Here is a 27,956-nt window from a genome sequence, read left to right as displayed (position 1 = left end):
ATTTTCCATTTTTTACATTTCAGTAATTTTATAATCATTTTAACATTTCAAAACTTGGCTTCCTTCCTCTTTCTGTAGTTCCTTAAATTGATTTTATAATATTTTCTGCATATCCAAATTAACTAAATTTGTTCATTTATTCATCTACTTTCAATATATACTCTTATAAAACTGCAGGTTATTACAATAATCCTGCCTCTTTACAATTTATTTGTAAATATTCAATAAACCATTTCCATTCTTTTATAAAAAAATCTTGATTTCTTATTTTTCCAGTAAGTTTTGCCATTTCTGCGTATCCCATAAGTTTTTGTATCCATTCTTCTTTTGCTGGGACTTCTGCATCATCCCACTAAGTTTTAGTAACACCTGCCAGGTCATATTTGCTGTCCTGTACTCAAATTCGTCTTACTTCTTTCCCATACTCTGTACATTAGTGCAACTGTTGCCCACCCGTCAGCATCCTGCCAGTCCCTGACACTCATTATGCGTCCTTTAGCATTGCAAAACCATTGCTCAGCCCAGAACCTCCCTGCCGATGAACACAATACCCCCCCACAAGTTCTTTTTACCTTTGCGTACTTTCTCAGGCACTCGTCCAGCGGCTGTGTGTGCCCGCCGAAGTCCTGTATCTACCCTGGGAGAGACATAGCCGTAAGGGCCGTATCGACCCAAACTCTGCAGCTGGAGCTGCTGCTTGTAGAAGAGCAGGCGGTTCCTTAGACCCTCATTTCGTCTCTCCAGTTCCCGAACCCTCTCCCGAGTCCCTTCCAGGTCCTCCTCCAGGTCCAGGTTTCTTCCAGAGCTTCGGATCCAGCTCCCGGGTCTCCCGTCAACTTGCATTCGCTCGTGGCTGAGCCTTGATAGTTTAGTGCCCATCCTGATGGAGCAAAGGGAGGAAAAGATCCAGTTTTGGCATTCTCAAGAAATAATACATCCTCTGTAATTGGTGTTCGTAGGACCATGTTTGAGATTCAAGTTCTGGGCACCATTTAAGAAGGCCAAATCATGTTGGAAAAGATTCAGAGAGGGGTCATAGAAAGAAAGATAGAAGGAACCAGATATAGCCAAGTTACAGGGAACCAGGTAGAGGGCCTTCTCAATAGTGGCGCCTGCCCTGTGGAACACCCTCCTACCAGATGTCAAAGAAAACAACAACTACCAGACTTTTAGAAGACATCTGAAGGCAGCCCTGTTTAGGGAAGCTTTTGATGTTTGATGCATTACTGTATTTTAATATTTTGTTGGAAGCCGCCCAGAGTGGCTGGGAAGCCCAGCCCGAAGGGCGGAGTATAAATAAATTATTATTATTATTAGCAGACTTGGGAAAATATGGCTGATGTGAGACGGTGTGTTGATGGTGCAATCTGTATATGTGTTTTCTGTTATCGCAAAGACTTGTGTGACGGCTAGTTTAAATGCTCATTAGACTGAAGCCCCTTCCTTCCGTGTTGTTGTTTTTTTAATTTGCAGTGTTGCAATGCTTGCATTCTGCCACTAGAGGCCTCCATGGTGCTCTTGGCTTCATCATGCACACAGAGAACACAATTAGCATGACAGCGACACCTGGTGGCAGAATGTAGCATTAGTCTTCACTGAACAGAGGCATTCAAGGAACAAAGGAAAGCATCGGCTCAATTGATCTTAATTAATGCAACACTTCCAGTTCTATTGACCGAACTAGACATATAACACAAAACCCAACTGCCACCACCCAGATTAGGGTGGTCGGGAAGTGGGAGAAGAGAGAGGGATGTGGTTTACGGAGACGATAGACTACTCTGAACTATGATGACAGGCTGGGATTGCTCAGTGGTGAGGGACCTATGTAGACTCAGCAACATTCTCTTTATTATTGTTTGGCACATTGAAGCTGGTCTTAGATGTGAACTCTAGCTTACTATAGTCATTTCTGCAAGACCTTAGATTTAAAACACCTATTAACTGAACAATCAGCCAGTTGATTGTGAGTAATGGACAACACACAATAATATACTCTGACAACGGACGACAATTTAATTAATAGCTGTCACTCCCTTTTACCTTTTGATCCTGTCCTCTTGCTTCCGGGCAAACTCTTTGAGCAGGAGATTTTCATCGTGAAGTCGCAAGAACCCGTCCTCTAGCTCTGTGCGGTTCACTCGGTTTATCTGGCGCCGAGTCCTTGCCAGTGAACCTGATGCTGGGGAGCAGCAAAAGAATTGGGAAGAACATCATCCACTATGTGGTCTGTTAACAAAGGAAGAAGTTTCTACCCATACAGAAATCTTGTAGATTTCGTGATTTCATCATTCATGACAGTCTTCAGACCATTGGAGAGGATTCTACAAATGTTAACTAGCTTGGGAGGATAGCACCATGTATTGGGTGGAGGTCAAACATGGCTGTAAGCTGATGGTTTTTAATGCATTTGCAAAAATTAAGTTTCACCCTCTAGTTGTACTAGGCCAGGCACTCCACCCTGCAGAGTCCAGGGCTCCAGGTAGCCACCTGGGCTGCCTGCTCCTAAAAAATGGCTCTGGTGAGAGTGACTGGCCTAAGACCACAGTGAGTTTCATGGTTGTGGGAGGATTTGAACTTAGGTCTCCCCAGTCCTAGCCCAACACTCTAACTACATAATGCTAGCCCTCTTCATCATGGGAATTATTATGTATAAGGATACAAGGTTCTTGTTGGCCAACCATGTTCTCCTCAATGATACTCTAAGCGATAAAGAGCTGAAGTAGGGCATCGTCACCTCAGTTTCCCCTTTTCCTTTTCCAACACACTCAACATCCTGTGCTCAGCTGACCATGCTTAATTCTCATTGGACAGTTGGGGGAGGGTTAATATAGGGTTGCCATATGTCCGGAATATGCTGAACATACCCTGAGTACCGCTGTAGGAAGCAGTGTCCGGGTGGAAATCGGGAAAATGTCCTGGAAAATCTGGGCGTATGGCAACCCATGTTGGCAGAGTTGTTTTGGGTGAACTTCTTTAAAAAATAGTTCAAAAACTTGCCAAAAAAGGCTTCAACAATGTTGTCCGGATTTTCACTTTTTGAGATATGGCAACCCTAGTTAATATGTACTTCTAGAAACCTCAAAGTTCCCCAGTCGGGTGGACACTTCCATCTTGTTTCTCAGTAGTCCTGCTTCATCTCAATTTTTCTTGGCACGCACCATTGGGGTTTGCTATTAGAGGGAGTGGTTATGTGAAAAGTTTGATACGACGCATAAAGACAGTGAATTTCATGACCTCGCCTACCTTTCATCCATGTTTTCAACCCTTGGGATTTGGCAGGGAGGACAGCAGAAGATGACACATCTGGAGGAAAGGGGGTTTGAAGATGGAGATAATAATATAATAATTTAATAATAATTTATTATTTATACCACGCCCATCTGGCTGGGTTTCCCCAGCCACTCTGGGCAGCTTCCAACCAAATATTAAAAACAATACAGAGTAGAATTATCAATATCTTTATCTTGCATAAAGAACATGGGTTTATGCATGGAGAGGGGGAGACTGAGGAAAGAAGAATTGCACAGACAAACCCACTGCATAACAACATAGTATTACGAGTTTGAGGCAGGTAGGATATATGCGGGGGCCTCCTTCAAATTCCTGGATCCAGCAAGTGTTGTAATCTAAGCAAGGATTCAAACTCCTGGAATAGCCAGGCTAGCTTCCTGGTAAGGTAATGACCTACATAGGGGTTGTTAAGATAACAAAGGAAGCGACTCTGTGCCAGATGACAAATGGGTGGGAGCCTCTCTCCCTCAACTTGCTGATAGTTAGAAAAACAAAGGAGTTTTGAGTTACGTGAGCTAGAAGGTGGAGGCAAGAGAACCATGTCTGATTTCTGCTGGAATCCAAGGCTTCTGGGGCTATGGGGAAAGCAACATCTTTTTTGGGGGTGCTGATGCTGTGATCCTGTACAGCATAGACTCAGGTTGCACCTACACGTAAATAAACCATATATTCTAAAGACACCACAGGGTCTGCTGTGCCTCATATTCTCAGGAGGAAAGACAAACCCTGGGTGAGCGAATGGAACCTCTGGAATCTCGCACAGCTCAGAGATGGGGGTGGCGGGCACAGTGTCGTAATGTGGGTTGCCAGCAGCCACAGCAAGGAAAGTATTGCGCTGCCACTGGCACGGTAGACTATCCCCCCCCCCGCTATACTTCTTGGCATGCCACAAAAGGAAGCGGGTTTGTCTTTATTTACCAACCCTCTTTTTGCATAAGGGTACCCTGTAGGGAAAGGGACGCAGGTGGCGCTGTGGGTTAAAATCACAGAGACTAGGGCTTGCCGATCAGAAGGTTGGCGGTTCAAATCCCCATGATGGGGTGATCTCCTGTTGCTTGGTGCCTGCTCCTGCCAACCTAGCAGTTCAAAAGCACGAGCAAGTAGATAAATAGGTACCGCTCCGGTGGGAAGGTAAACGGTGTTTCTGTGCGCTGCTCTGGTTCGCCAGAAGCGGCTTAGTCATGCTGGCCACATGACCTGGAAGTTGTACGCTGGCTCCCTTGGCCAATAAAGTGAGATGAACACCACAACCCCAGAGTCGTCAGTGACTGGACCTAATGGTCAGGGGTCCCTTTACCCTTTAGGGCCATACCCTCTTAGCCTGTCCAGCTACGAGGGAGTTTCTGAGCCCTATTTTCAAAGACCGTTCCTTCCAATTCTAGAAACATAGCAACATAGGAAGCTGCCTTGTGCTGAACCAAACAATTGCACCATTTATCTACCTTGACCAGCAACTGCTCTTCCGGGTTCCAGACTGAAGTCTCTCCTGGCCCTACCTAAAGATGCCAGGGTTTGACTCTGGAACCTTTTGCATGCAAAGCAGATGCTCTCATACTGAGCTATAGCCCTGAATTCATCACTATGCACCTACATATTCATGCTCTGCTTGCACGCAGCTCAAACGTCTTGAAGGGAGTTTGCATTAAGTTTTGGAAAGGCAGGACTGTATGTGAAACTGAGAGAATTTCAACCTGAGTTTCACATTGCACCACACTCTTTGTAAATATTATCTGTGCAGTGAAGGACACCTAACTCAACGCTACAATTTTCGGTATTGCACTGTGGAAATGTCAGAATGTAGTCTCTAAGGAATTGAAGCTTCCTTGAGCAGGGGAAGCAAGGAAGAAAAGTTGCTAGTCTTTTGGGCCGCAAAGATAAACTGTCAAAATATGATAAAACTGAATGAGAAATACCAGAGGGGACAGATCAGGAAATTCATGGGTCAAGAAATGGTGGAATTTCAGTATCCTGCACAGTTTACCCATCTGCATGACTGTGGTAATAACAACTCAAAATGATCAAATCGATGCAGATTTACATAATTTATTCCGGTTGCAGAATTAAACTTTTCTTGACACGGAATCTGAATTCCATTCGCAGCTCTGTTTATGAAAGTTTAAGAGCCAGCAACACAACTATTGTAGCAAATGCCCTAAAAAAACACTCTTCCCCATCAAAATTTTGACCTTGTATAGCCGCTATCACGGAGGGCTTCTGATTGGTGTCTCGCACTGGCAGATCGCCTGCTGTTTCGTCCAACACAAGCAGCGACATGGCTGGGAAGGAGGCCTGGAACAAAGCTGAAATAACAGAGATGGGACTTAAGAAGAGAGCTTTGGAAGGAACACGGCGGCTTTCTTAGGCACACCCCAGTTTCCAAGTGGTGAAAGGTTTCAAGAACCCCAGCACATACCTTGGGTTGCTAGAGTCGTGAGATCAAGCCCTGCTTTGGTCAAAAGATTCCTGCATTGCAGAAGAATGGACTAAATCAGTGGTTTTCACCCTGAGGTGCCTTGAACGATGGTCAGGGGTGCCGCGGGCAACACTGGCCTCTGTCTCTCTTTCCTTCCTTCCCTCCCCTGATGCCCTCTCATGTCTCTGCCTCCCAAAGGCTTGCACAGCTGTTTGTTACAGCAGCCCTGGCTACAAGCTTCAAAGGCGAATGGTGCCTCTGGGGCTGGCCAGGGGGTGCTGGTTGCCAGGAGCTGAGGTGGCCTCAGAGTGAGCAAGCAAGCAAGCAAGCGGGCGAGAGCCCCACCAGCCAGTCTGCCAGTCCTTGCTGTTGGGAAAGGTGAACAGCGAGAGGCGGGCAAGTGGGTACCCTGCTGGCCTTTCTTGTGCTTGCTGTGTGCAAGGCCTGCCTGGAAGTTGAGTGCCAGCTTTTGACCCTACCGCCTCCCAAGGTAAAGTGCTGGCCTCACATTCACCTTTGGCCAGTCTCTGTTGGGCCACTAAGGTTGGGAATATCCTCTTCCGAGGTCCCTGTGGGGCAGTGAGAGGAGGCACCTCTCTTTGGGGCAGGAGAGGGGTGCAGCTCAGAGATCAGGGGCAGCAGCTGCCCAGAGGACTCCAAAGGAGAGGGGAGAGGAGAGGAGGCTGAGGGAAAACTCCACAAGGTAGGGTGTTCAGAAAGGGGCAAGAGGCTGCCACTTCTGCAGGTGACGGGTTGCACAGCTGGGCTCCTGAGGGTGCCGCAGAAAGAATGTCGTTGGTCAAGGGAGCCATGGACTCAAAAAGGGTGAAAACCTCTGCACTAGATTATCCTTCCGACTCTGTGATTCTATGATCTTAAGTTAACTTAGAGCTTATTCTATTATTCCCGCTGTAGAAAAGGACATGCCTGAGACCTTCCTTGTTAACCACACAATGCAAACATTTCCTTAACAGCCATGTGTGCCTGTTTTTATTGATTTTTCTGATTGCCACGGCACCTGCTGGTGCTGTATCATTGTAGTGTGGTTTCAGTCTGCTGTGCTTAGGAAACAGAGGTAGCTGCCCCATAACAAACAAATCAGCCAGTCGGGTCTATCCAACTCAGTACTGCCTACACTGACTGGCAGCAGCTCTCCAGGGATTTCAGACATGGGGCGTTCCCAGTCCTACCTGGAGATGCCGGGGATTGAACCCGGGACCTTTCGAATGTAAAGCGGATGCTCTGCCACTGAGCTATGCAGCCTTCCCTAAGGCTAAGCACTTTAAACTTTTGATAGAATCCACTTTGTTTATAGTGGGAAGGCAGGCTAGATATTTCCTTTTCATAAAGAAATGCATACTCGTTTTAGTGGAAAACACAGCCCCGTATTGACAAAGAGATAGAGTTCAACGGGAGTGAGGGAGAGAGAGGTTTTCTGGACCTGAGGTTGCTCCCAGACCACCTGTCTGCAGAGAGCTAGAGAACACCAGTGATTTACAGAGACTTCACTCTGAATTTGTTTGCCAAAGGATGCAACATCGTCTCAAGCAGTTGTTCTCCCATGCTTTCTGGTACATTTTCCCCATCCGTTGCAAAAAAAAGGTCCATATTTTCCTTTTCTTTTGGAAGGCAGGTTTGCTGCACTAGAGTTCCCAATCAACTTTAATTGCACAGCCCAAATTGGCCAGTGTGTGGCTGAATCCTTCCCCCAAAATGGCGATCTTCGAAGCATCCTTTGAGACTTTGTTGAAGATCAAGGCCTCTCCCGCCTCCGGATGCTTTTGAAGCTGCCTCTGCAGCCGCTCACTTGCAGCGGAAATAACTGCACTCTGTTTCTTGATCCGGCCTCTTCCATCTCCCCCCTCCCTGCCCAGCCGCCATGTCCTGGAGAAGCACTTGATCTCGCCACCCACACAGTCCTGCAAGAGCAACTGCGGATTTTCTCTCCCCTCCCACTAAAACCTCTTGCCATCTGTCAGAAAGAGCTCAGTCCAGGCTGTTTTGTTTTCAGTTCCCATCTTTACAGGCACGCCACACTGGTGTTTTATCGCCGGTGTCTTCTGCAACATGTTTTTGACGGAACAACAGTGCACCAGTGGTTTGATTTATTCTGATTTCTTTTTTTAGTTGTTCTGCTCCACTTCCTCAAGGCTACCACATTGCTGATGTCTGGAGGAGCTGTAAAAGTGCATGGTGGAACTGTGGGACTCGTTGCTGCAGGAAACAGCGATGGCCTCCTACTTGGATGGCTTTAGAAGAGGATTCGGCAAATTCAGGGAGCCCAAGGCTGTCTGATACTAAGTCAGATCAACAGTCCATTTCTCAGGTTTCAGGGAAGGATCTCTCTCAAACCTACCTGGATATGCCAGGGATAAAACCTGTATTTTCTTCTGCATGCTCTGCCACTGATCTATGGCCTTTTCCCTATAAGAAGAAGCTCTAAGCTGGAGCTACAACTCCCAGAATAGTGAGTGAATGAATGAATGAATCTTTATTGGTAAAAGCTTTAAGCCATCACAATTGGTCACAATGCGTCGGATACAAATAATTGATTTAAAACTGAACAACAGCAGCAAAGCAAACATACAAAAATGCAAAGATCCCTGTTGCATAAGTTAAGCACTCCACGTCTCACTCTCCCCCTTATGATACTTGTCTTCGTGCCTAGCTCTCAACTTACTTGCAGCCAAGGCAAATTTTGCAGCCTGTGCAGTAATAAATGCATTATTGCCAGCCAGTAAAATAGAGATTTGCTCAAGAGGAGTTTGGTTGGAAAGAGAGCAAAGGATGGAATCAAGGAATTTTTGTCAAGGGGATGTATATAAAAGGCATCGTAACAAATAGCACTGAATGTCCTCCACATCTCCCGACTCACAGATGCTTCCCACAATAGTTTCGCAATAGTAGAATCATAGAGTTGGAAGGGACCCTGGGGTCATCCAGTCCAGCCCCTTGCAATGCAGGAATCTCAACGAAAGCATCCAGGACAGGATGGTCATCCAGTCTCTGCTTAAAATCCGGCAAGGAAAGGGAGTTCACCTCCTACCAAGGGAGTCTGTTCCACTGTCAAACAGCTCTTACTGACATCAAGTTCTGATGTTGAGTTGTAAACTATTTTCTTGTAACTTGAAGCCATTGGTTCGAGTCCTATCTGCCAGAGCAGGAGAAAACAAGCTTGCTCCATCTTTCACGTGACAGCCTTTATGATATTGGAAGATGGCTATCATATCTCCTCTCAGTCTCCTCTTCTCCAGGCTAAACATACCCAACTCCCTCAACCGCTCCTCATAAGGCTTGGTTTCTAGGCCCTTCATCTGGGGTCAGCAAACTTTTTCAGCAGGGGGCCGGTCCACTGTCCCTCAGACCTTGTGGGGGGCTGGACTATATATTTTTTTGGGGGGGATGAACGAATTCCTATGCCCCACAAATAACCCAGAGATGCATTTTAAATAAAAGCACATATTCTACTCATGTAAAAACACGCTGATTCCCGGACCGTCCATGGGCCAGATTTAGAAGGCAATTGGGCCGGATCTGGCCCCCGGGCCTTAGTTTGCCGACCCATGCCCTTGATCATCTCAGTCGCCCTCCTCTGCACACGTTCCAGCTTGTCAATATCCTTCTTAAATTGTGGCACCCAGAACTGGACACTGTATTCCAGTTGTGGTCTGACCAAGGTAGAATAGAGTGGTATCAATCTCAATTCCCAGTGAACTCTGGGAATTGTAGCTCTGTAAGAAGAATTACAGACGTGGATGCGGGGGGACCAGCGGGGACGCGGGTGGCGCTGTGGGTAAAAGCCTCAGCGCCTAGGGCTTGCCGATCGAAAGGTCGGCGGTTCGAATCCCCGCGGCGGGGTGCGCTCCCGTCATTCGGTCCCAGCGCCTGCCAACCTAGCAGTTCGAAAGCACCCCCAGGTGCAAGTAGATAAATAGGGACCGCTTACAAGCGGGAAGGCCAGAGCAGCGATGTCACGCTGGCCACGTGACCCGGAAGTGTCTTCGGACAGCGCTGGCCCCCGGCCTCTTGAGTGAGATGGGCGCACAACCCTAGAGTCTGGCAAGACTGGCCCGTACGGGCAGGGGTACCTTTACCTTTACCTTTAAGAAGAATTGGTGTCTACCAAGTACTCTCATTGTGCTTAACAAGCTACAGCTCCCAGAATTCTTTTGGGGGAAGCCATCACTGTTTAAAGACGCAATAGAGTGCTTTAAACACACATTGTGGATGTAACTCTGGTGTATAGGATTGCACTGTGAGTCTCTCAGGTCACACAAGGCTCTGCTGTTTTTGACGCAACAGGCTAGCGTAGCTTCTTGTCTGGAATTAGGTAAATGATCCTTTTTGTTGGGCAAATTTAGGCGGGCACATTGGACTATGCAAACCTTTTGAAAGGGGGCAAAATTTCACACAAGAAGTGCACGCACGCTTTGTTATAACATGAAACATTTGCATTGCTGATGGCAGGCTCTGAACAACTCAAAAGACATTTACATTGTTTATGGGAGATTTGCAAAGGTAGACAATAAATGGCTGATAACAATTTCTGAGGGGAAGAAAAAACGAAGGGTGTCTCTAATTCTGCCCTGTTCAGAGAAGGTGAGCAGAAATTAATGAGCCTGAGTTAGTCTGCTTTCACATGGCAGTTTACAGTACAGTGGTACCTCGGGTTACATACGCTTCAGGTTACATACGCTTCAGGTTACACACTCCGCTAACCCAGAAATAGTGCTTCAGGTTAAGAACTTTGCTTCAGGCTAAGAACAGAAATCGGGCTCCAGCGGCGCGGCGGCAGCAGGAGGCCCCATTAGCTAAAGTGGTGCTTCAGGTTAAGAACAGTTTCAGGTTAAGAACGGACCTCCAGAACAAATTAAGTACTTATCCCGAGGTACCACTGCACTCCAATTCCCTGACGCTTCCCTGCTGCTTAATTTCCACATTATATGTGAGCTTTCACTTGATGTCAAAGTCCATTCCAGAAAAACCAAGAGAATATTGCATGCATTTAGCATTCAGTTCTGTGTTATCTGATTCCAGAAAAAAATCTGTTTGCAGCCCTCTCAATTGGAAAAAAAATCGCAGGAATGAAGTGATAAAATTTGGGGCAGTATACCAGCATACACGTTTTTCCTGCCGTTTTCATGGGGGAACTGTGACAGAACAGAAAGACGCATGTGTGAAAAGCGTAGGTGAGCGGTGACATCGTCCAATGGTGTTTATTGTTGTTACACCACCCCCACACCTACTGGTGTGAAAGAAATTTAGCATGATGCGCTGCTATATCTGTCAAAAAGCCACAATTACGTAACACAACACATCCTGCAGTGTGAAAGGAACATTAGAAATCTGGGTGGAAGCAGCATAATCACCAAAACTAACCCAATATTCCCACATCTGAATGTACCCTTAGTCAGTCAGTCAGTCAGTCAATCAATCAATCAGACAGACAGACAGACAGACAGACAGACAGACAGACAGACATACCCTCCAGCACTTCTCCGATGAAAATAGAGATGTCCTATTCCATAATGATGATATTTTTACTATTTATACCCCACCCATCTGACTGGGTTACCCCAGCCACTCTGGTTGTGGCTGATGGGCCTCAGAGTTTTTGGGAGAATAAGCCCAAATAAGATCTTGTAAGGTCAAAGTCCACCTGCCCCTGCTTAGAAGCATCTCCCTAGGACAGGCATCCCCAAACTCGGCCCTCCAGATGTTTTCGGACTACAACTCCCATCATCCCTAGCTAACCAGTGGTCAGGGATGATGGGAATTGTAGTTCCAAAACATCTGGAGGGCCGAGTTTGGGGGTGCCTGCTCTAGGATTTCAGGCAGACGTCTCTTTCAGCCCAACCTGAAGATGCAGAGGAATGAACCTGCCACGGCAGAATTTCTTCTGTTGTCTGTCACCTTCTCCTCTCTGCTCCCCGCCCCAAACCATGCTGTGATTTTAAATTCCCTCTCCGGATATTGAAATTAATCAGATTCCAGCTCACGCTTATACAGGCCGAGACGGAGATGGGGCTTTGCGTTCTATCCAATCCCTCCGACGCTTTTGCCCCAGTTTGCTTTCGCCTTCCGCACCACTTAAGAGGCTGTCTTCTCGATGGTTCCGTATTTCGGTTTCTCGGTGAGTCATGTTAGGCAGACGCTGCCCAGAAGGGAAGGACGAAATCCCTTTGGTAATCCTGGCCTGCCTAAGCTCATTAACGGGTCAAGGAGGGGGAGGAGGAGGAGGAGGAGGAGGAGAAAGGGTACTTTGGGCAACAGAAGGATGGAGAGATGGGCAAGCTGCTGGCTACCCAGCTAACATGGCAGCAATTAATCCCTCACTTTCCACCTCACAGAAGACTTGAAAAGGAAGCCGGGGTGTGCAAAGAGACTGGGGGTGTTAGAGCAAAAGGGGAGAGACCACTTGTATACCTGAAGGAGCATCTCCACCACCATTGTTCAGCCCAGACACCGAGGTCCAGCGCCGAGGGCCTTCTGGCGGTCCCCTCATTGTGAGGAGCGAAGTCACAGGAAACCAGGCAAAGGGCCTTCTCAGTAGTGGCCCCTTCCCTGTGGAACACCCTCCCATCAGATGTCAAGGAAACTAACAACTGCCTGACTTTTAGAAGACATGCAAAGGCAGCCCTGTTTAGGGAAGTTTTTAACTTTTGGTGTTTTTAATGTTGTGTTGGGGGCCACCCAGAGTGGCTGGGGCAACCCAGTTAGATAGGGGGCATATTATTATCATTATCATTCATTTATTGTTTGATTTGGATTTATTTTCATGCATTTATTACACCCCAACTTCCTTCCAACATGGGACCCAAGGTGGTGCAAATATGATCCCCTCCAGGAATTCAGCAAAGTGACGGCCTGGTCTGAATTGTCACACTGCATTAGGGAGACAGAAATCCAAGGACCAGGCAGTTCCTTGTTTAAATCTCACCTGGGTCATGCACACACCAGGTAGCCTCTCTAGCAGGCTGCTTTCTCTCATGCCAAACAATTAACATCTGCAATATTGTGGCGGGGGGGGGATAATACTGAGTGTCCTTACAACAGGGATGGGCAACCCTTTCCCACCTGAGGACCACATTCCCTCCAGTAAACCTTCTGTATGGCTCCATCCCACTGTTGGACAGGGCTAGAAGCCAAAGTGAGAGAAGCAACATATGTTCTGGCCAGGCAAAAAACCCTCAAGGAGGGTACAATGAAGGGCTGAGAAAGGGGTGTGGCCTAAAGAGATCCTCCCAGGGCCAGAAAGAGAGACCTGGAGGGCCAGACTGGACCCCCAGGCCAGAGGTTCTCCATACACATATCCCTCAACTGTCCTGATTTAAGCGGGGCATCCCATTTTTAGGAGCCATGCTCTCTCGCGAGTCACCTGGTGGCTCCCGCGAGATCACGGCTTTATCATCTCTTTCTATGTTGTTGATGTTGTGCTGTTGTTTTAATTTCCCTTAAGGTGCATTGAAAAACCATGCCTTTTGGAGCATCTGCTGCCACGGTAGTTACCAAGGATGCTCTGATTCACATACTTGCGGATTTTTATTTCAGCTTTGGGTGGGTTTGAGTTTGGGAAGGGGTTACGTGCGTATTGGGAACTGAAATGTCACCTTGATGTTCAAAATGTGACTGATGTTTGGTGGAAATTTTCGTTTTAGCGAACACAGATGTGGCTGTGAGCTGTGGTTTGAGATTACTTTTACAGCATGAGAAAAGGAGAAGCTGACTTTGAAGGTTGTACTTTTCTGGCTGTGTGGACCTCCGGTTGCCGTTTGTGAGACAAAAGCCTGCTTGCCTCTGCTGGGGAGAGAGGTCATTACTCTCTTGTAGCAGAGATAGCAATATGGCGATCGTTCCAAGCACATTAAAACTTGGGTTAGATTTCCATCTGCCCTCATCCACCTTTAAACAAACGTTCCCCAGAAAAATACTTACGCTAGAATACACCACAGACACTTAGCTCAGCAAATAGAAAAAGGTTCTGCTCACAGTTTCACGTTGCAGCAAACAAGTCTCCATCGGTGAAATAAAGATGAAAAAGGGTTCTGAACGACTGAAAAGAAAGAACTGGGTTTCCTTACAAAAAGAATCATGCGAAGATGCAGGCTGTAAAGTCTCCCTTTTGGAGATATTCATTTCACTTGGTTTTTCTTGTGGTTGGGAGCCATTGATCGGCCACATGGCTCCTTGCTTGCTCCAAGAAGCAAAGGAAAAAGAGGGGGGAAAGCAAGGAAACAAAAGTTGGTTGTCAGAATGGGAGGGAGTCAGTTGATGTCATGAGAAAAACAAAGATGGAACAAACTGGCAAAGCTAGTGTGGCACAGTGGTTAGAGTGTCACGCTAGGGCCTGGGAGACCAGGGTTCAAATCTCCACTAAGCTGTGAGGCTCACTAGATGACTGTTGACCAATCACTGCCTTTCTCCGCCTAACCTACCTCATATGGTTGTCTCGAGGATAAAATGGGGAGAAGGAGAATTATGTATGCCACCTTGAGCTCCCTGGCGGAAAGGTGGGATACAAAAGTATTAAAACAAACCCACACTTCTACAGTACTAAATATAGGAAGAGTAATGAGATACAAGGAGAGAGCATGAGGATGAGGTTTTTTGGGACCGAGGAGTAGCCTGGAGACCAAACAGCACCTTCTTCCACGAACTGAGATAACAAGGGTTCTTTGTGCCAGTTATGCGGTCGGCAAGCTCTGGGTTAATTGCAAACAGCCCCTCCATCCTATGCGCAGGTGGTACATAAATGTAAATAAAACCGTATACCCTAAAGACACATTGAAACAAAACATTCATGGAATTGTAGAATTGGAAGGGATCCTGAGGATCAGCTGGTCCAACCACCACAATGCAGGAATATGCAGCTGTCCTGTACAGGGATCAAACCCGCAACTTTTGGCATTATTCGCACGACATTAATAATAATATATTATTTCTACCCCGCCCATCTGGCTGCGTTTCCCCAGCCACTCTGGGCAGCTCCCAGCAGAATATTAAAAAAATGAGAACACAAACATTAAAAACTTCCCTAAACAGGGCTGCCTTCAGATGTCTTCTAAAAGTCAGATAGTTGTTTCTTGACATCTGCTGGGAGGGCGTTTCACAGGGCAGGTGCCACTACCAGGAAGGCCCTCTGCCTGGTTCCCTGTAACCTCACTTCTCACAGTGAGGGAACCGCCAGAAGGCCCTCAGAGCTGGACCTCAATCTCCAGGCTGAATGATGGGGGTGGAGACACTCCTTCAGGTATACTGGACCGAGGCTATTTAGGGCTTCAAAGGTCAGCATCAACACTTTGAATTGTGCTCGGAAACGTAATGGGAGTCAATGTAGGTCTTTCAGGACCAACGTTATATGGTCTCGGCGGCCACTCCCAGTCACCAGTCTAGCTGCCATACTCTGGATTAGTTGAGGTTTCTGGGTCACCTTCAAAGGTAGCCCCACGTAGAGCGCATTGCAGTAGTCCAAGCGGGAGATAACTAGAGCATGCACCACTCTGGCGAGACGGTCTGCGGGCAAGTAGGGTCTCAGCCGGCGTACCAGATGGAGCTGGTAGACAGCTGCCCTGGACACAGAACTGACCTGCACTCTTAAAGCAGCTATGCTAACCACTATACAGTGGACGCTCGGGTTGCGCACTTGATCCGTGCAAGATGCATGTTCGCAACCTGCAGCTGCGCGTCTGCGCACACGCGGGTTGCGATTTGGCGCTTCTGCACATGCACGACCACCGAAACCCGGAAGTAACCCGTTCTGGTACTTCTATTTTTCGGTGGTCCATAACCCGAAAAAGCAACCTGAAGCATCTGTAACCTGAGGTATGACTGTACCACCAACGCTTGGAAACCGCAGTTCCCAGGAGCTATACATATAGCGCAGATGGGTCTACTTTTTTCTGTTTTAGGAGTTCAGAGGAGCTGTCGCTCCCTGAACAGCTGAGCCTCTCTTCCTCTTCCAAAAAAAGAACAACAGGCAGTTCTAAAGAACCAGAGATCAAACCTCAACAGGGAAGTGGCCTGCAAATGCAGATCTGTGTAGGGCAGGGAACATGCAAAGAAAAGGAATCCCTGTCATGGCTTCCTCTATCGGCTATGACTTCATTCCCCCCCCCCCCCGCAAGCCAACATCAGGACACAAAAAGGCCAGAAAGTAAAACCTCCAGCAGGCCCCACATTTCAAAGAAGGGTTGTAGCTAGTGCTTTTTTTTGCATTCCAGCTGAAAAAAAAAAGCCCTGGTTGTAACTCAATGGCAACCAGCAGGTCCCAGGTTCTATCCCCAGCGCCTATCAGGACATTAAGAAATAAATATGGGGAAATATTTATTAATAAATATGGAACAATGGGTCAGAATTAACATCAGGGTGAAATCAGATCAAAAGCCAACAACAAAATTCGGTCGGTTGGGGGAAAGGAATGATCTGAAGCATATCTAGGCCAGGCAAAAGGAAAATCCATTTTATTGGTCTGATATTCTTATTTGTTAACTGCTCCGGAATTTTTAAGGAATTGCAGTACAGTGGTACCTCAGGTTACATACGCTTCAGGTTACATACGCTTCAGGTTACAGACTCCACTAACACAGAAATAGGGCTTCAGGTTAAGAACTTTGCTTCAGGATGAGAACAGAAATTGTGCTCCAGTGGTGCGGCAGCAGCGGGAGGCCCCATTAGCTAAAGTGGTGCTTCAGGTTAAGAACAGTTTCAGGTTAAGTACAGACCTCCGGAACGAATTAAGTACTTAACCTGAGGTACCACTGTATTAAGAAAGTTAGAATGGCATAAACCATGTCATTTGGTAAATAAGAGAGAGGAGGGGGATCAGAAAGCACTGATAAACTGCAACAATGCATTGTGGGATATGTAGAACTAACCTCTTTGCCCCTTAGCAGGGGAGCGTAGAGGAGAAGCCATCACGGAATAGTTCAGGGATGGGGAACCTGTGGCCCTCAAGGGATGTTGCTCGTCTACAACTCCCATCATCTCTGACCATTGGCTAAGATGTTGACCCAACAAACGACATGCTCACTGCACCTTCCTTTTGAAGGACAGGGCAAGCATAGCTCTTAACCCAGCAAGTGGCCAGAGTCCTTGACCTGGTTAAGCCAAAGTATCTGGAAAGGAAACCACTTAAGAGGAACAGTTGAGAGAGTTAGGTATAGTTTAGGCTGCAGAAGAGTAGACCGAGAGGAGTGGTATGATGTTGTTGTTGTTTAGTCGTGTCCGACTCTTCGTGACCCCATGGACCAGAGCACACCAGGCACTCCTGTCTTCCACTGCCTCCCGCAGTTTGGTCAAACTCATGTTCGTAGCTTCGAGAACACTGCCCAACCATCTCGTCCTCTGTCGTCCCCTTCTCCTTGTGCCCTCCATCTTTCCCAACATCAGGGTCTTTTCCAGGGAGCCTTCTCTTCTCATGAGGTGGCCAAAGTATTGGAGCCTCAGCTTCAGGATCTGTCCTTCCAGTGAGCACTCAGGGATGATTTCCTTCAGAATGGAGAGGTTTGATCTTCTTGCAGTCCATGGGACTCTCCAGAGTCTCCTCCAGCACCATAATTCAAAAGCATCAATTTTTCGGCGATCAGCCTTCTTTATGGTCCAGCTCTCACTTCCATACATCACTACTGGGAAAACCATAGCTTTAACTATATGGACCTTTGTTGGCAAGGTGATGATAGCCACCTACAAATATTTGAAGGGCTGTGCCACAGAGGACGGAGCAAACTTGCTTTCTGCTGTTGGGCCTGAACCAATGGATTCATATTACAAGACAGGAGATTCCGATTAAATGAAAAATCCCTCCGACCGTTTGACAGTGGGACAGACTCCCACTGCCCTAGTTTCGTTGCTGAGGCTCGATTTGCAGCTGTCAGTGGAGTGGGAGGGCAGCCAAACAGAAGAGTCTCTGAGGTGTACTTGCCTGAAGGCAGCATCAGCATCCAAAGTAAAGTCCAGTCCAAAGGTTGGGCAAACAGCAACCTGCATGGTCAGACAATCCAAGGTTCAGAGAATCCAATGATCCTCAGGAAGCAGGAAGCAGCAAGGTAGGGCCAGGAACAACAAGCGTTGTTTCCAAGACCTGACTGCTGCTGGAAGCTCTGCTTAAGAAGGCTGAAGCCAGTTGGTTCTCATCAGTGCCTTCTCCTCTAAGTCCTGGAAAGCTGCAGGTGGAGTCACTCTGCCTTCTCCCTCTTCAGGCTGCTGTTCATCAGGTGAAGCTGGCCTGTGACACCCTTGGAAGGTGGTAAGCTTTGTTGGAAGTTTTTAAACGGAGATTGGATCTGTCAGGGTTTCTTTAGATGTGATTGCAGGGAGCTGGACTAGATCAGGCATAGGCAAACTTGGCCCTCCAGATGTTTTGGGACTACAACTCCCATCATCCCTGACCACTGGTCCTGTTAGCTAGGGATGATGGGAGTTGTAGTCCCAAAACATCTGGAGGGCCGACTTTGCCTATGCCTGGACTAGATGACTCTTGGGGTCTTTTCCAACTCTGCAGTTCTTCATTGTGTGCCTGCATTTCCCCCTTATGGGTGGCTTGTGGTATGGAGGAGGGGGCTTCAATTAGATTGGGGAAATGGTTCAGGCAAAAGGCCTAACCCTCTGTGAGGACAAAGAAGCCCCCTCCAGTGTGTCTCTCTGTGTGTTCACTGCTACTTCCGAGTCATTTGCCCATTTGAAAAGGGATAAAAACAAACAAACCTACAACCCTTCAAGAATGCAACAGTTAATTCAGAGTCAAATCTCTGACTTCTATCGATCGATCGATCTGTCTATCTATCTATCTATCTATCTATCTATCTATCTATCTATCATGTTGGTAAGTCCCTTCCGAGACGCACAGCAACCTGAGAGCAATATGTAAAACCCGAAACAGCTTTATTTGAGTTCCCGCTCGGCTGTCTCCTATGATGTACAACTTGGTGGTTATCGCTTAACTGAGACTAGCGCATTCTGCATGCTATCTGAGTCACGAAAACCACAGTGACTGCCACAACCACAAAGAGAGGATGCCATTCCAAAGAATGAAGCAGTTGCAAGCAAGCAGGTGTGTGAATCGTCTCTTGGGCCAGTAATGAGGTGAGTGCTTCAATTTTTTATTATTACTCTTTTTATTATTACAGCATGAAACAAACAAACAAACAAACTCAAGCTGACTTTGAAATCAGCCTTGATCATTCATTCTCTTAATGCCCTTGCATAATGGCTGAGAGAGTTGGGTTGCAGCAGAGGCGAGACTGAGAGGACATATGCGAGCCACCTTCAGATATCTGAAGGGCCGTCGCATGGAAGACGGAGAAAGCTTGTTTTCTGCCGCTCCAGAGGGTAGGACTCAAACCAATGGCTTCAAGTTACAAGAAAGGGGATTCTTTAGGAAGAACTTTGTGATGGTGAGAGCTGTTTGACAATGGAAGGGACTCCCTCAGGAGGTTGTAGACTAGGCGTAGGCAAACTTGGCCCTCCAGATGTTTTGGGACTACAACTCCCATCATCCCTGACCACTGGTCCTGTTAGCTAGGGATGATGGGAGTTGTAGTCCCAAAATATCTGGAGGGATGAGTTTGCCTATGCCTGTTGTAAACTCTCCTTCCTTGGAGGTTTTTAAGCAGAGGTTGGATGTCCATCTGTCATGGATGCTTTCGCTTGTGATTCCTTCATTGCAGGGGGTTGGACTAGATGACCCTTGGAGCCCCTTCCAGCTCTGAAATTCTATGAATCTATGATTCAAAGTATGCATCCTTACTAATTCTGTGTGTGTGTATCTTATGGTGTTTGGCTACCAGTCGCAAAATAAAATTTACTCTTGGAGACTAAGAGCATGGGAACACACTACAGGGGTATGGCTCAGGAAAGCTCTAACAATAATTCGCTTCTACTTCTTTCTCGGATATCAGTAATCTTGTTTTTACAGCAGTAACAATGTATGGTATTCAACCCTTCTCAGAGCAGACCTGTTTAATTTAGCAGGCATGCCTAACTTAGGTTCACTGATTTGAATGGGTCTGCTCTGAGCAGGATGTACTTACCGTATTTTTCGCTCTATAGGACACACTTTTCCCCCTCCAAAAATTAAGGGGAAATGTGTGTGCGTCCTATAGAGCGAATGCAGGCTGCACGGCTGTCAGCGCTGCCCAAGGTCCCAGCTCACACAAGACCAATGCTGCTTCTTCCTCAAGTAAAAAAGTCTTTATTGAAGTTCAGTTTCATTTCCAGACACGCAGCGCGCAACGCTACGTCTATGCATCAGACCGTAGAAGTCCCATCTGAATCTCCTCCCCCCTGACACCAGCTTAAGATTCTAGCCTTACTCCACCTCTTCCTCTGTTCCTTCTTTCTCTGGGTCCTCCTGCTAGTCGGAGTCTCAGCCCTCCTCGATTCTTCTGACGCTGAGTCCGCCGACTCTCCTCCCCCCCTCCTTCGGGCCTTAGGACCTGGCTCCCAATCCGGGTTTTCTGCTGTCCCGCGCTCCTCCACATTTGAACTTGGCGCGCGCGCGCGCAGCCTCCCACTTTCCTTCTGACCGTTACACTTGTGTCACTGCTCCCTCTTTCGGGGAGGCTAGCTGGACCTGGCCTTCCCTCCGTTTCCCCACTCCCCGATGGAGGAGAAGCTGGTCCTGACTCATGTGACTCTTCCCCCCCACTGTGCTCTGGTGGGGGAACTGGTCCTAATCCTCCGCTACTCCTTTGGGACTCCCCTCTGGTTCCTTGTTTATGGATCGTCCCCCCTGGGACTCGCCTCGCCCTTACCATAGGCGCCCCCTCCTGGGAATCTTCTGATTCGCTGGAGAAGCTCATGGAATCTCTCGGGCCACTGTCATATTCCCCTACGCTCCCCTCTGATTCCTCTCCTCCGCTCTCTATTTGCTCTCTCCCCTGCTCTTCTGCTCCTGAGCCTCTGACAACGGCTAAACCCAAAGCTAGAACAGGGAGACGGAGCTCTGCGCAGTGCTCCGTCTCGCTGTTCTAGCTTGGGGTTAGCTGCGCAAAGCCTCCGCAGGGCAGCGGGGTGCCTTCAACCTGCTGCCCTGCGGAGGCTACGAAGGCTGTACGAAGGTGGGGGGAAGGCTGCAACGCTTCCCCCCCCCCAGCTCCACAAGCTCGGAGGGCAGCGGGAAGGTGGCGCGCCGCCTCTGCGCTGCTCCCCGACCTGGTTTTGAGGCTGGCGGTGGGGGAAAGCAGCGCTTCCCCCAACCGCCAGCCCCAAAGAGCAGGTCAAAAGGGAACTCCTGCTCGGCTCCGGAGGCTTCGGGTGAACGCACCTTGAATGCACAAAACGCACCTTGTTTTAGAGGGGGAGAACAAGAAATTTTTTCCCCCTGTTCTCCGCCTCCTATGGTCTGGTGCGTCCTATGGTCCGGTGCATCCTATAGAGTGAAAAATACGGTAAATACAACCTAAGGAAGTGTAGAATGGAATCTGCTCGTTCCGGATGCAGCCCCAGCTCTGCACACACACCATATTTTTGAAGCACAGTTAAAGCAACCCCCCACCTCCCCCCAGAAAGGACTCATTGGAACTGTAACTTAAGGGTGCTGGGATTCGTAGCTCTGTGAGGAATAAACTACAGTACTCAGGATTCTTTCTCCCCCCCCCCGGGGGGGGGGAGTGCTTTAAATGTATGGAAAAAATAGAACCTGAAGTCAATAGATTTGTCTATTCCTAAACACTGGGAATTTGTGATCAGTCACCAAATCAAGCTCACCCATAGGCTTTCAAATAAAATTGACATACAGTAGTTTCCTTCTGGCAATCTTTTGCAGCAACCTAACTGGGGCTGGGGCCGGCTTCTAACATTTTGCTATTGTTGGATAACTGGAGGCAACTCTGTATTGGGAGGTTTTTAATGTCTAATGTTTTACAATTTTTTATGTGCTGTAAGCTGCCCATAGTAGCTGGGGAAACTCAGCCAGATGGGCGGCATATAAATAATAAAATAAAAAATAAAATAAAATAAAATAATAATAATAATTTGCATAAAAAGAGCCTGCTGGATCAGGCCAATGTCCCACCTGGTCCAGCATCTTGTTTCCACAGTGGGCACCTGTGGGAATCCAGCAAGCTGAATCTGGCCTCAAGAGCCCCCTCCCTTCCTGTATCTTCCAACAGCTGGTCATGAGACACCCTTGCCCAATGTATTGCAAATCACCCAGAAAACTACCAGTAAATACCCATCTCCCTTCCTTATTTATTCCTGTCTCCAAGCAGTTTCTTCTGTACACTGAGGAAGTTGCCCCTAAGCATGTGGGCAGACTTCCATTCAATCGGTGGCACAGATGAGGTCAGAGTCTGACAGACTGTGGGTTATGAAGGGACACAACCACAGGAAGGTTCTCACCGCAGTCAAATGTCATGGAAATTCCCTGTGCGCAGGCTTGGCTTTTCATTCATCAATGCTCAGCAGCACGAGGAGGAAAGCATTGTTCTGCAACAGTGAAACGGAGCTCTTTGGCAGTAGATGTTTATAAGATAGGGATACCTGCCGTGGCTCCCTTGATGTTCAGATGATGGAAATGGGGCCTGAGAACAGAAACGGGACATTGCCAGGATATGTGAGGGCAGCCAAGTCCACTGCGTTCTGAAAGCCTTCCAGTTGCCTAATGGGCAAAGCCTTTGTTTGGCAATTAAGGTGGTGATATCCCCCTTATTTTGAGGAATATTGGAAGCTGCCTTTACAGTGGTACCTCGGGTTACAGATGCTTCAGGTTACAGACGCTTCAGGTTACAGACTCTGCTAAGCCAGAGATAGTACCTCGGGTTAAGAACTTTGCTTCAGGATGAGAACAGAAATTGGACGGTGGGCACGCGACGGCAGCAGGAGGTCCCAATAGCGAAAGTACTACCTCAGGTTAAGAACAGTTTCAGGTTAAGAACGGACCTCCAGAACAAATTAAGTTCTTAAGCCGAGGTACCACTGTATACCGAATCAGGCCATTGGTCTATCTAGCTCAGTAGTATCTACACTCATGGGACGCGGGTGGCACTGTGATCTAAACCACTGAGCCTCTTGGGCTTGCTGATCAGAAGGTTGGCGGTTCAAATCCCCAGGACAGGGTGAGCTCCCATTGCTTTGTCCCAGCTCCTGCCAACCTAGCAGTTCGAAGGCATGCTAGTGCAAGTAGATAAATAGGTACCAGTGCGGTGGGAAGGTAAACGGTGTTTCCGTGCGCTCTGGCTTCCGTCACAGTGTTCCGTTGCGCCAGAAGCAGTTTAGTTGTGCTGGCCACATGACCCGGAAAGCTGTCTGTGGACAAACGCCGGCTCCCTAGGCCTGAAAGTGAGGTGAGCGCCACAACCCCATAGTCGCCTTTGATTGCATTTAACCATCCAGGGGTCTTTTACTCTTTCTCTTTCCTGTTATCTACACTCATTCTCCCCACAACCCAACTATAAGAGTCTTCTTATAGTGATTCTTTCTAAATTTGCATATAAATAGATGGATGGTAAATGATAGATAATCAGATGCTCTTTTTTAAAAATAATAATACTGCAAAGTTGTGTACTGTTGAGGGGTGACTCATGCCTTTTGGGGTGATGCCTAACTGGCCAGCAATCCTAGGCATCTATCTATTCAGGAGGGTTGTATTCCCAGGTAAGAGGATTGCATAAAGGTAAAGGTAAAGGGACCCCTGACCATTAGGTCCAGTTGTGACCGACTCTGGGGTTGCGGTGCTCATCTCACTTTATTGGCCAAGGGAACCGGCGTACAGCTTCTGGGTCATGTGGCCAGCATGACTAAGCTGCTTTTGGTGAAACCAGAGCAGCACACGGAAATGCCATCTACTTTCCCATCAGAGCGGTACCTATTTATCTACTTGCACTTTGACGTGCTTTCAAACTGCTTGGTTGGCAGGAACAGGGACCAAGCAACAGGAGCTCACCTCGTTGCAGGGATTTGAACCACCGACCTTCTGATCGGCAAGTCCTAGGCTCTGTGGTTTAGACCATAACCATGTGCAAAAGGTACATTAGGACTGCAGACCTTTGGGGGGTGGGGGAAGGAGGCAGTTACACACAGCATGGTCTATCACTTATTTCCAAGTCTGAGAACTGCCTGATCCATTTTTCCTGCAATCTTTCCCATCCCAGGTCTTGAGAAGCCCTCTCTATTTTCTTTTTCTTAATTAAAAACTGATCTGGATTAGAAGGAAGGGCAGGCCACCAAACAAGAGAAGTGGCAGCAGGGGCATTTGCCACCTCGTCCGCAGTGTCCTTCGTTTCCACCTCCACACCCTGTGGACAAGTCCGGCGGCCAGCAAGTTCAACAAGATATGCGCCATCTGCAACGGCTGTGAGGTGACAGTCCGGAGCAATGGGGCTCCATGGGAAGAGAGGGGAGAAAACCCACAATAATTTCCAATAGGTGCCATGAACATCTCATGCCACCCTTTGCCTGTCAACATCACCAAGTACTTTCAAATCCCCATCTATTCTGTGGTGGTGGTGGTCGGGCTGCCTCTGAACAGCTTGGCGCTTTGGGCCCTGAGTCACCAGATGAAGAGGTCCGTCATCCTCTCTGTTTACATCGCAAACCTGGTGCTAGCCAACATCTTGCAGACCCTGACGCTCCCTTTATGGATGTACTACAGTTACCACGATCACAAAACCAGCCTTGGGAAGGAGGTGTGCGCGGTGGCCGGCCTGGCGTTCCGCACCAACTTCTACGCCAAAAACAACTTCTTGTGCCTCATCGCCATGGAGCGCTATTTCGGCCTGGTCCACCCGCTTAGATTCCACAGGCTGCAGACCATGCGAGGCGCTGCCAAAGTGAGCGCCGTTTGTTGGCTCCTGGTGGCCGCTTTCTGCGCAGTCGGCATCGGGATACAGATCAGAGGTGAGTGGCCAGAGGAGCAGCCGCAGGAGCGCTGCTTGGATGGCTCCAGGCTGAACTATCAATACGCCGAGTTCAGGGTGAGCATCACGGTCTTCTCTTTCTTTATACCGTTCCTGCTCATGGGGTTCTTCTACTTCCGGGTCCTGTACGAACTCAGGAAAGTGGCCTCTCTGGAGCAGAAAACAAAAAGGCAGATCTACGGCTTCATCTCTCTCACGGTCATCACCTTTTTCGTCCTCTTCACTCCTCACCAGGTGACTTCATATTACAGGTATTTCTGGGAAGTGATGCTCCACGGGAAGGCAGTTGAAAGCTGCGACTTGGTGAGGAAGATCTTCATCTACCAACGTACAACTTTGTTCTTTACCACCTTGGGCAACATCTTTGATCCTCTTCTGTACATCCTGCTCCTCAAGGATATTCGGGCAGAGTTCAGATACACCTTCACTTTCAAGGCTCGCAGGGCAGGAGTCTCAAACAAGTCAGAACAGCAAGGTTTTCCTCCGTGCTTTACCACCGGTAGACAGATGCAAAACCAGCTTGGGGCACAGGACGTACCTGACTAATGCTCCACATGCAAAGTATGATTGTTGAAAGCAGGGGCGAGGAACCTGTGTCACTCTTCAAAGGCTGCTGAACCACAGCTCCCACCAGCTGCAGCCATATGGGCTGACACTAAATGGAGAATAGGACTGGGCGATATCTGGTTTTCAACATTTTGATATATCACCAATTAAACCTTGCAATATACCTATATATCACAGCCTGAAATAAGGATGGAGCTATGTAGAGGCATCACAGATTTTCCTGCATTGTGATTCCACCCCCTGCTCTTGTGTTTTGCTGCCCCTTTGCATGAGGGAGAGCTGAGCCAGCAGAGTTAACAGGGGCTGCAGGAATTAAGAGAAGCATTGGCTGGCTTCACGGTTTTCCCCACATTGCAATTTTTGCATAGCGTATACGCACACGCACACACATTATGATTCACAATATATTGCCAGGTCAAAAATTATGAAACTGATATCACAATTATGGACTTCAAAACGGTTTCGGATGATTATATATTGATATATCTCCCAGCCCTATTGGAGAGTAGCCAAATTTGCCATCTGTGGTTGAAAGCACTCTTGTCCCCAGATTTTCCAAACACTTTGATTGATTTCTGATAACTTGGTATGATCAAAGCTTTGACCTTTGCTGGAGAAATGTAGCTCCTGACTCCATTGTGGGTACTTCTAAATAACATAGCTATCATTCTGCGGCAATGTGATTTGTCGTTTCACTGACGGTTTTATGCAGGGATTTGTGATTGAATCTGATGGTGTTTTAGGGTTTGTATACCAAAAGCTCCCCAGCCTCCCCGAATGAAAAAATAAAAGTATACAAAAGTTGCATTGTGACTTCACTCCCAAGAAGAGAATTGGGAATTTTGGGATTATACATACATAGTGGGTGGGTGAGGTAGAGGAGATATTACATGGTGTGGAGCTTGCCAAAAGGGGAATGTTGATGGGCAAAGTAGTCGGTCCCACCAGAATGTATATAGGAGGAAGAAAGCACTATGCAAAAGAAATTGCCCAGTTTATTAAATGGGCATTTTGTGTAAGTTGCCCATTATGGCATACTTGCTACTGCTTTGCAGTTTGTTGGTGTGGACTCAACTTAAAAGTAGTATGGTAGCCTGGGAGCTATTGTGGCATCAAATTAGTTGAGGGTGCCAAGACCATTGTTGTGTACAAACCTCCGTTGGCTGTGCATCCCACCACTTGTTTGCAAAGCAGTGTGCAAACATTAGCAACAATCAATCTGTATCCTTAGAATCTTAGAATTGTAGAGGGGCCACAAGGGTCATCTAGTCTAACCCCCTGCAGTGCAGGAATCTTTTGCCCAACGTGGGGCTCAAACCCATGACCTTGAGCTTAAGAATCTCGTGCTCTACCAACTGAGCTATCCCTTGGATCGTGTATCTTATCATTTCGTTCCTTATGAAACGCTGCTTTTGATGCATTGTTCCCCAAACACTTTTTACACAATGTGCACGCATTCGAAGAACAAGGAGTCCCAGGTTCAAATCTTCACTTGGCTATGAGGCTCTCTGGGTGACTTTGGGCCAGCCGCAATTTCAGAGCCCAATGAACTTGTTGTGAGGATTTGATGTGGGGGAGCAGGGACCTTATAAGCCATCCATGTCTGGGGGGGGGGGGAATGCAATGGAGGATGCTGGCAGGACTGAAGGGAAGGAATGGGTTTCTGTGCAGTCAGTCTGAAACGGGATCCCAAATCCTCATTTTTCCTCCTCCAAGGGAGCATTTCTAAAATGTATAAACAGAAAGCCAGCTGTATAAACAAGTGCTCAAAGCCCTCTCCTTTATCAGTCAGTGACGGCAATGGTTGGCCTTGCTGGCGCGGGGAATGCACGTCTGGGTCTTTGTTGGGACTTTGTTGGGACTTTGTTGGGACTACGGGAGATCGATGGAACGTCCGGCAGCTGCCTTGGGGGCTCAGATGGACTTTGTCTCCCTGGCAGTATCCCAACAGTCTTATCTTACATCCTGACCACAAAGACGCATAGACCTTGTCAGGTCTGACAAGAGACCCGGGAACGGCGCCAGGAGCGCTCTTAGAGTTGGTGACCTCCTGCCCCAAGATAAGAGTATAGGAACAGGAGCAACCTTTTATGGTCAAAAGAGTACCGGAAGAGCATTCTTTGTATTGGATTGGCAAGACAGCCTCGAGGATGGAGAACTTTTGGAAGTGAACCATATTCCAAGCTTTCACCACACTGATGTTCATCAAGTTGAGGTGTGAGTAGCTGTTTAGTGGGTGAAAAGTTACTCATGTGACCCACTGGGCATTGGCAATTGTTATACACCACCTGCAATCTGCCAGCAGTTTGAGATTCCAGGGAGTTCCAGGCACGCTTACTAGGGTCTGTATTTCTTCTTGAACAACAAGGCACAGAGGAAACTGCAGTGTCTTTATACTATATGGTTTATTTACACATACATACAACCTGAGCCTGCTAGAGTTCAGAGCATCAGTATTCCAAGACAGTCTAGCTTCTTTCTTGTACTGCACCTTGCCTTGCTCTCTCAAGTCACATCCCTGCTTCCTCTAACCTTGCTAACCTAAACTTTGCCCTTTTTCTAAATCAGGGAGGGGCCCCACTTCTTTAATCCTGTGCCATGCTGGTGACCCATTACCCTCATACTGCCACCTCAGAGGGGATTAGTCTCATTTAATTTGCTTTCAACATATCACAGGAAGTATCTGCTTGCCTTAAATAGCCCTTAATTCATGCTAATTTCAGCATGTTTAGAAACACAGGTCATATACACACATGGGCCTAGTTATCACCTTACATAGACTAGCTTTTGACATACCAAAGCTTAACTATATTCTTGCACTTGTAAGA

At 47.6% G+C, this 27,956-nt stretch overlaps 2 protein-coding genes across 2 annotated transcripts in view; one reads left to right on the top strand and one right to left on the bottom strand.

The window, feature by feature from the left end:
* The window catches only part of RPGRIP1 (RPGR interacting protein 1), a 36,541-nt gene extending 30,751 nt beyond the window's left edge, over nt 1-5,790 (bottom strand). Inside the window, exons 1-5 of the mRNA XM_053360967.1 lie at nt 5,708-5,790; nt 5,481-5,594; nt 3,247-3,306; nt 2,044-2,182; nt 573-880 (exon numbers count right to left, since the gene is read on the bottom strand). Of these exons, the coding sequence (XP_053216942.1) occupies nt 573-880; nt 2,044-2,182; nt 3,247-3,306; nt 5,481-5,568 (595 nt within the window). The 5' untranslated portion in view covers nt 5,569-5,594; nt 5,708-5,790. The remainder of the gene's footprint in view (nt 1-572; nt 881-2,043; nt 2,183-3,246; nt 3,307-5,480; nt 5,595-5,707) is intronic.
* Nucleotides 5,791-23,743: 17,953 nt separating this feature from the next.
* Nucleotides 23,744-25,118, top strand: LOC128400200 (G-protein coupled receptor 4-like). The gene has a single exon (XM_053362290.1). It carries the CDS (start codon nt 24,076-24,078, stop codon nt 25,105-25,107), a length of 1,032 nt encoding a protein of 343 aa, XP_053218265.1. The 5' UTR covers nt 23,744-24,075; the 3' UTR covers nt 25,108-25,118.
* Nucleotides 25,119-27,956: the final 2,838 nt, after the last annotated feature.

The sequence above is a fragment of the Podarcis raffonei genome, chromosome 13 (assembly GCF_027172205.1).
Source record: "Podarcis raffonei isolate rPodRaf1 chromosome 13, rPodRaf1.pri, whole genome shotgun sequence".
NCBI classification, from domain to species: Eukaryota; Metazoa; Chordata; class Lepidosauria; order Squamata; family Lacertidae; genus Podarcis; species Podarcis raffonei.
This window is presented reverse-complemented; position numbering and strand designations above follow the sequence as displayed.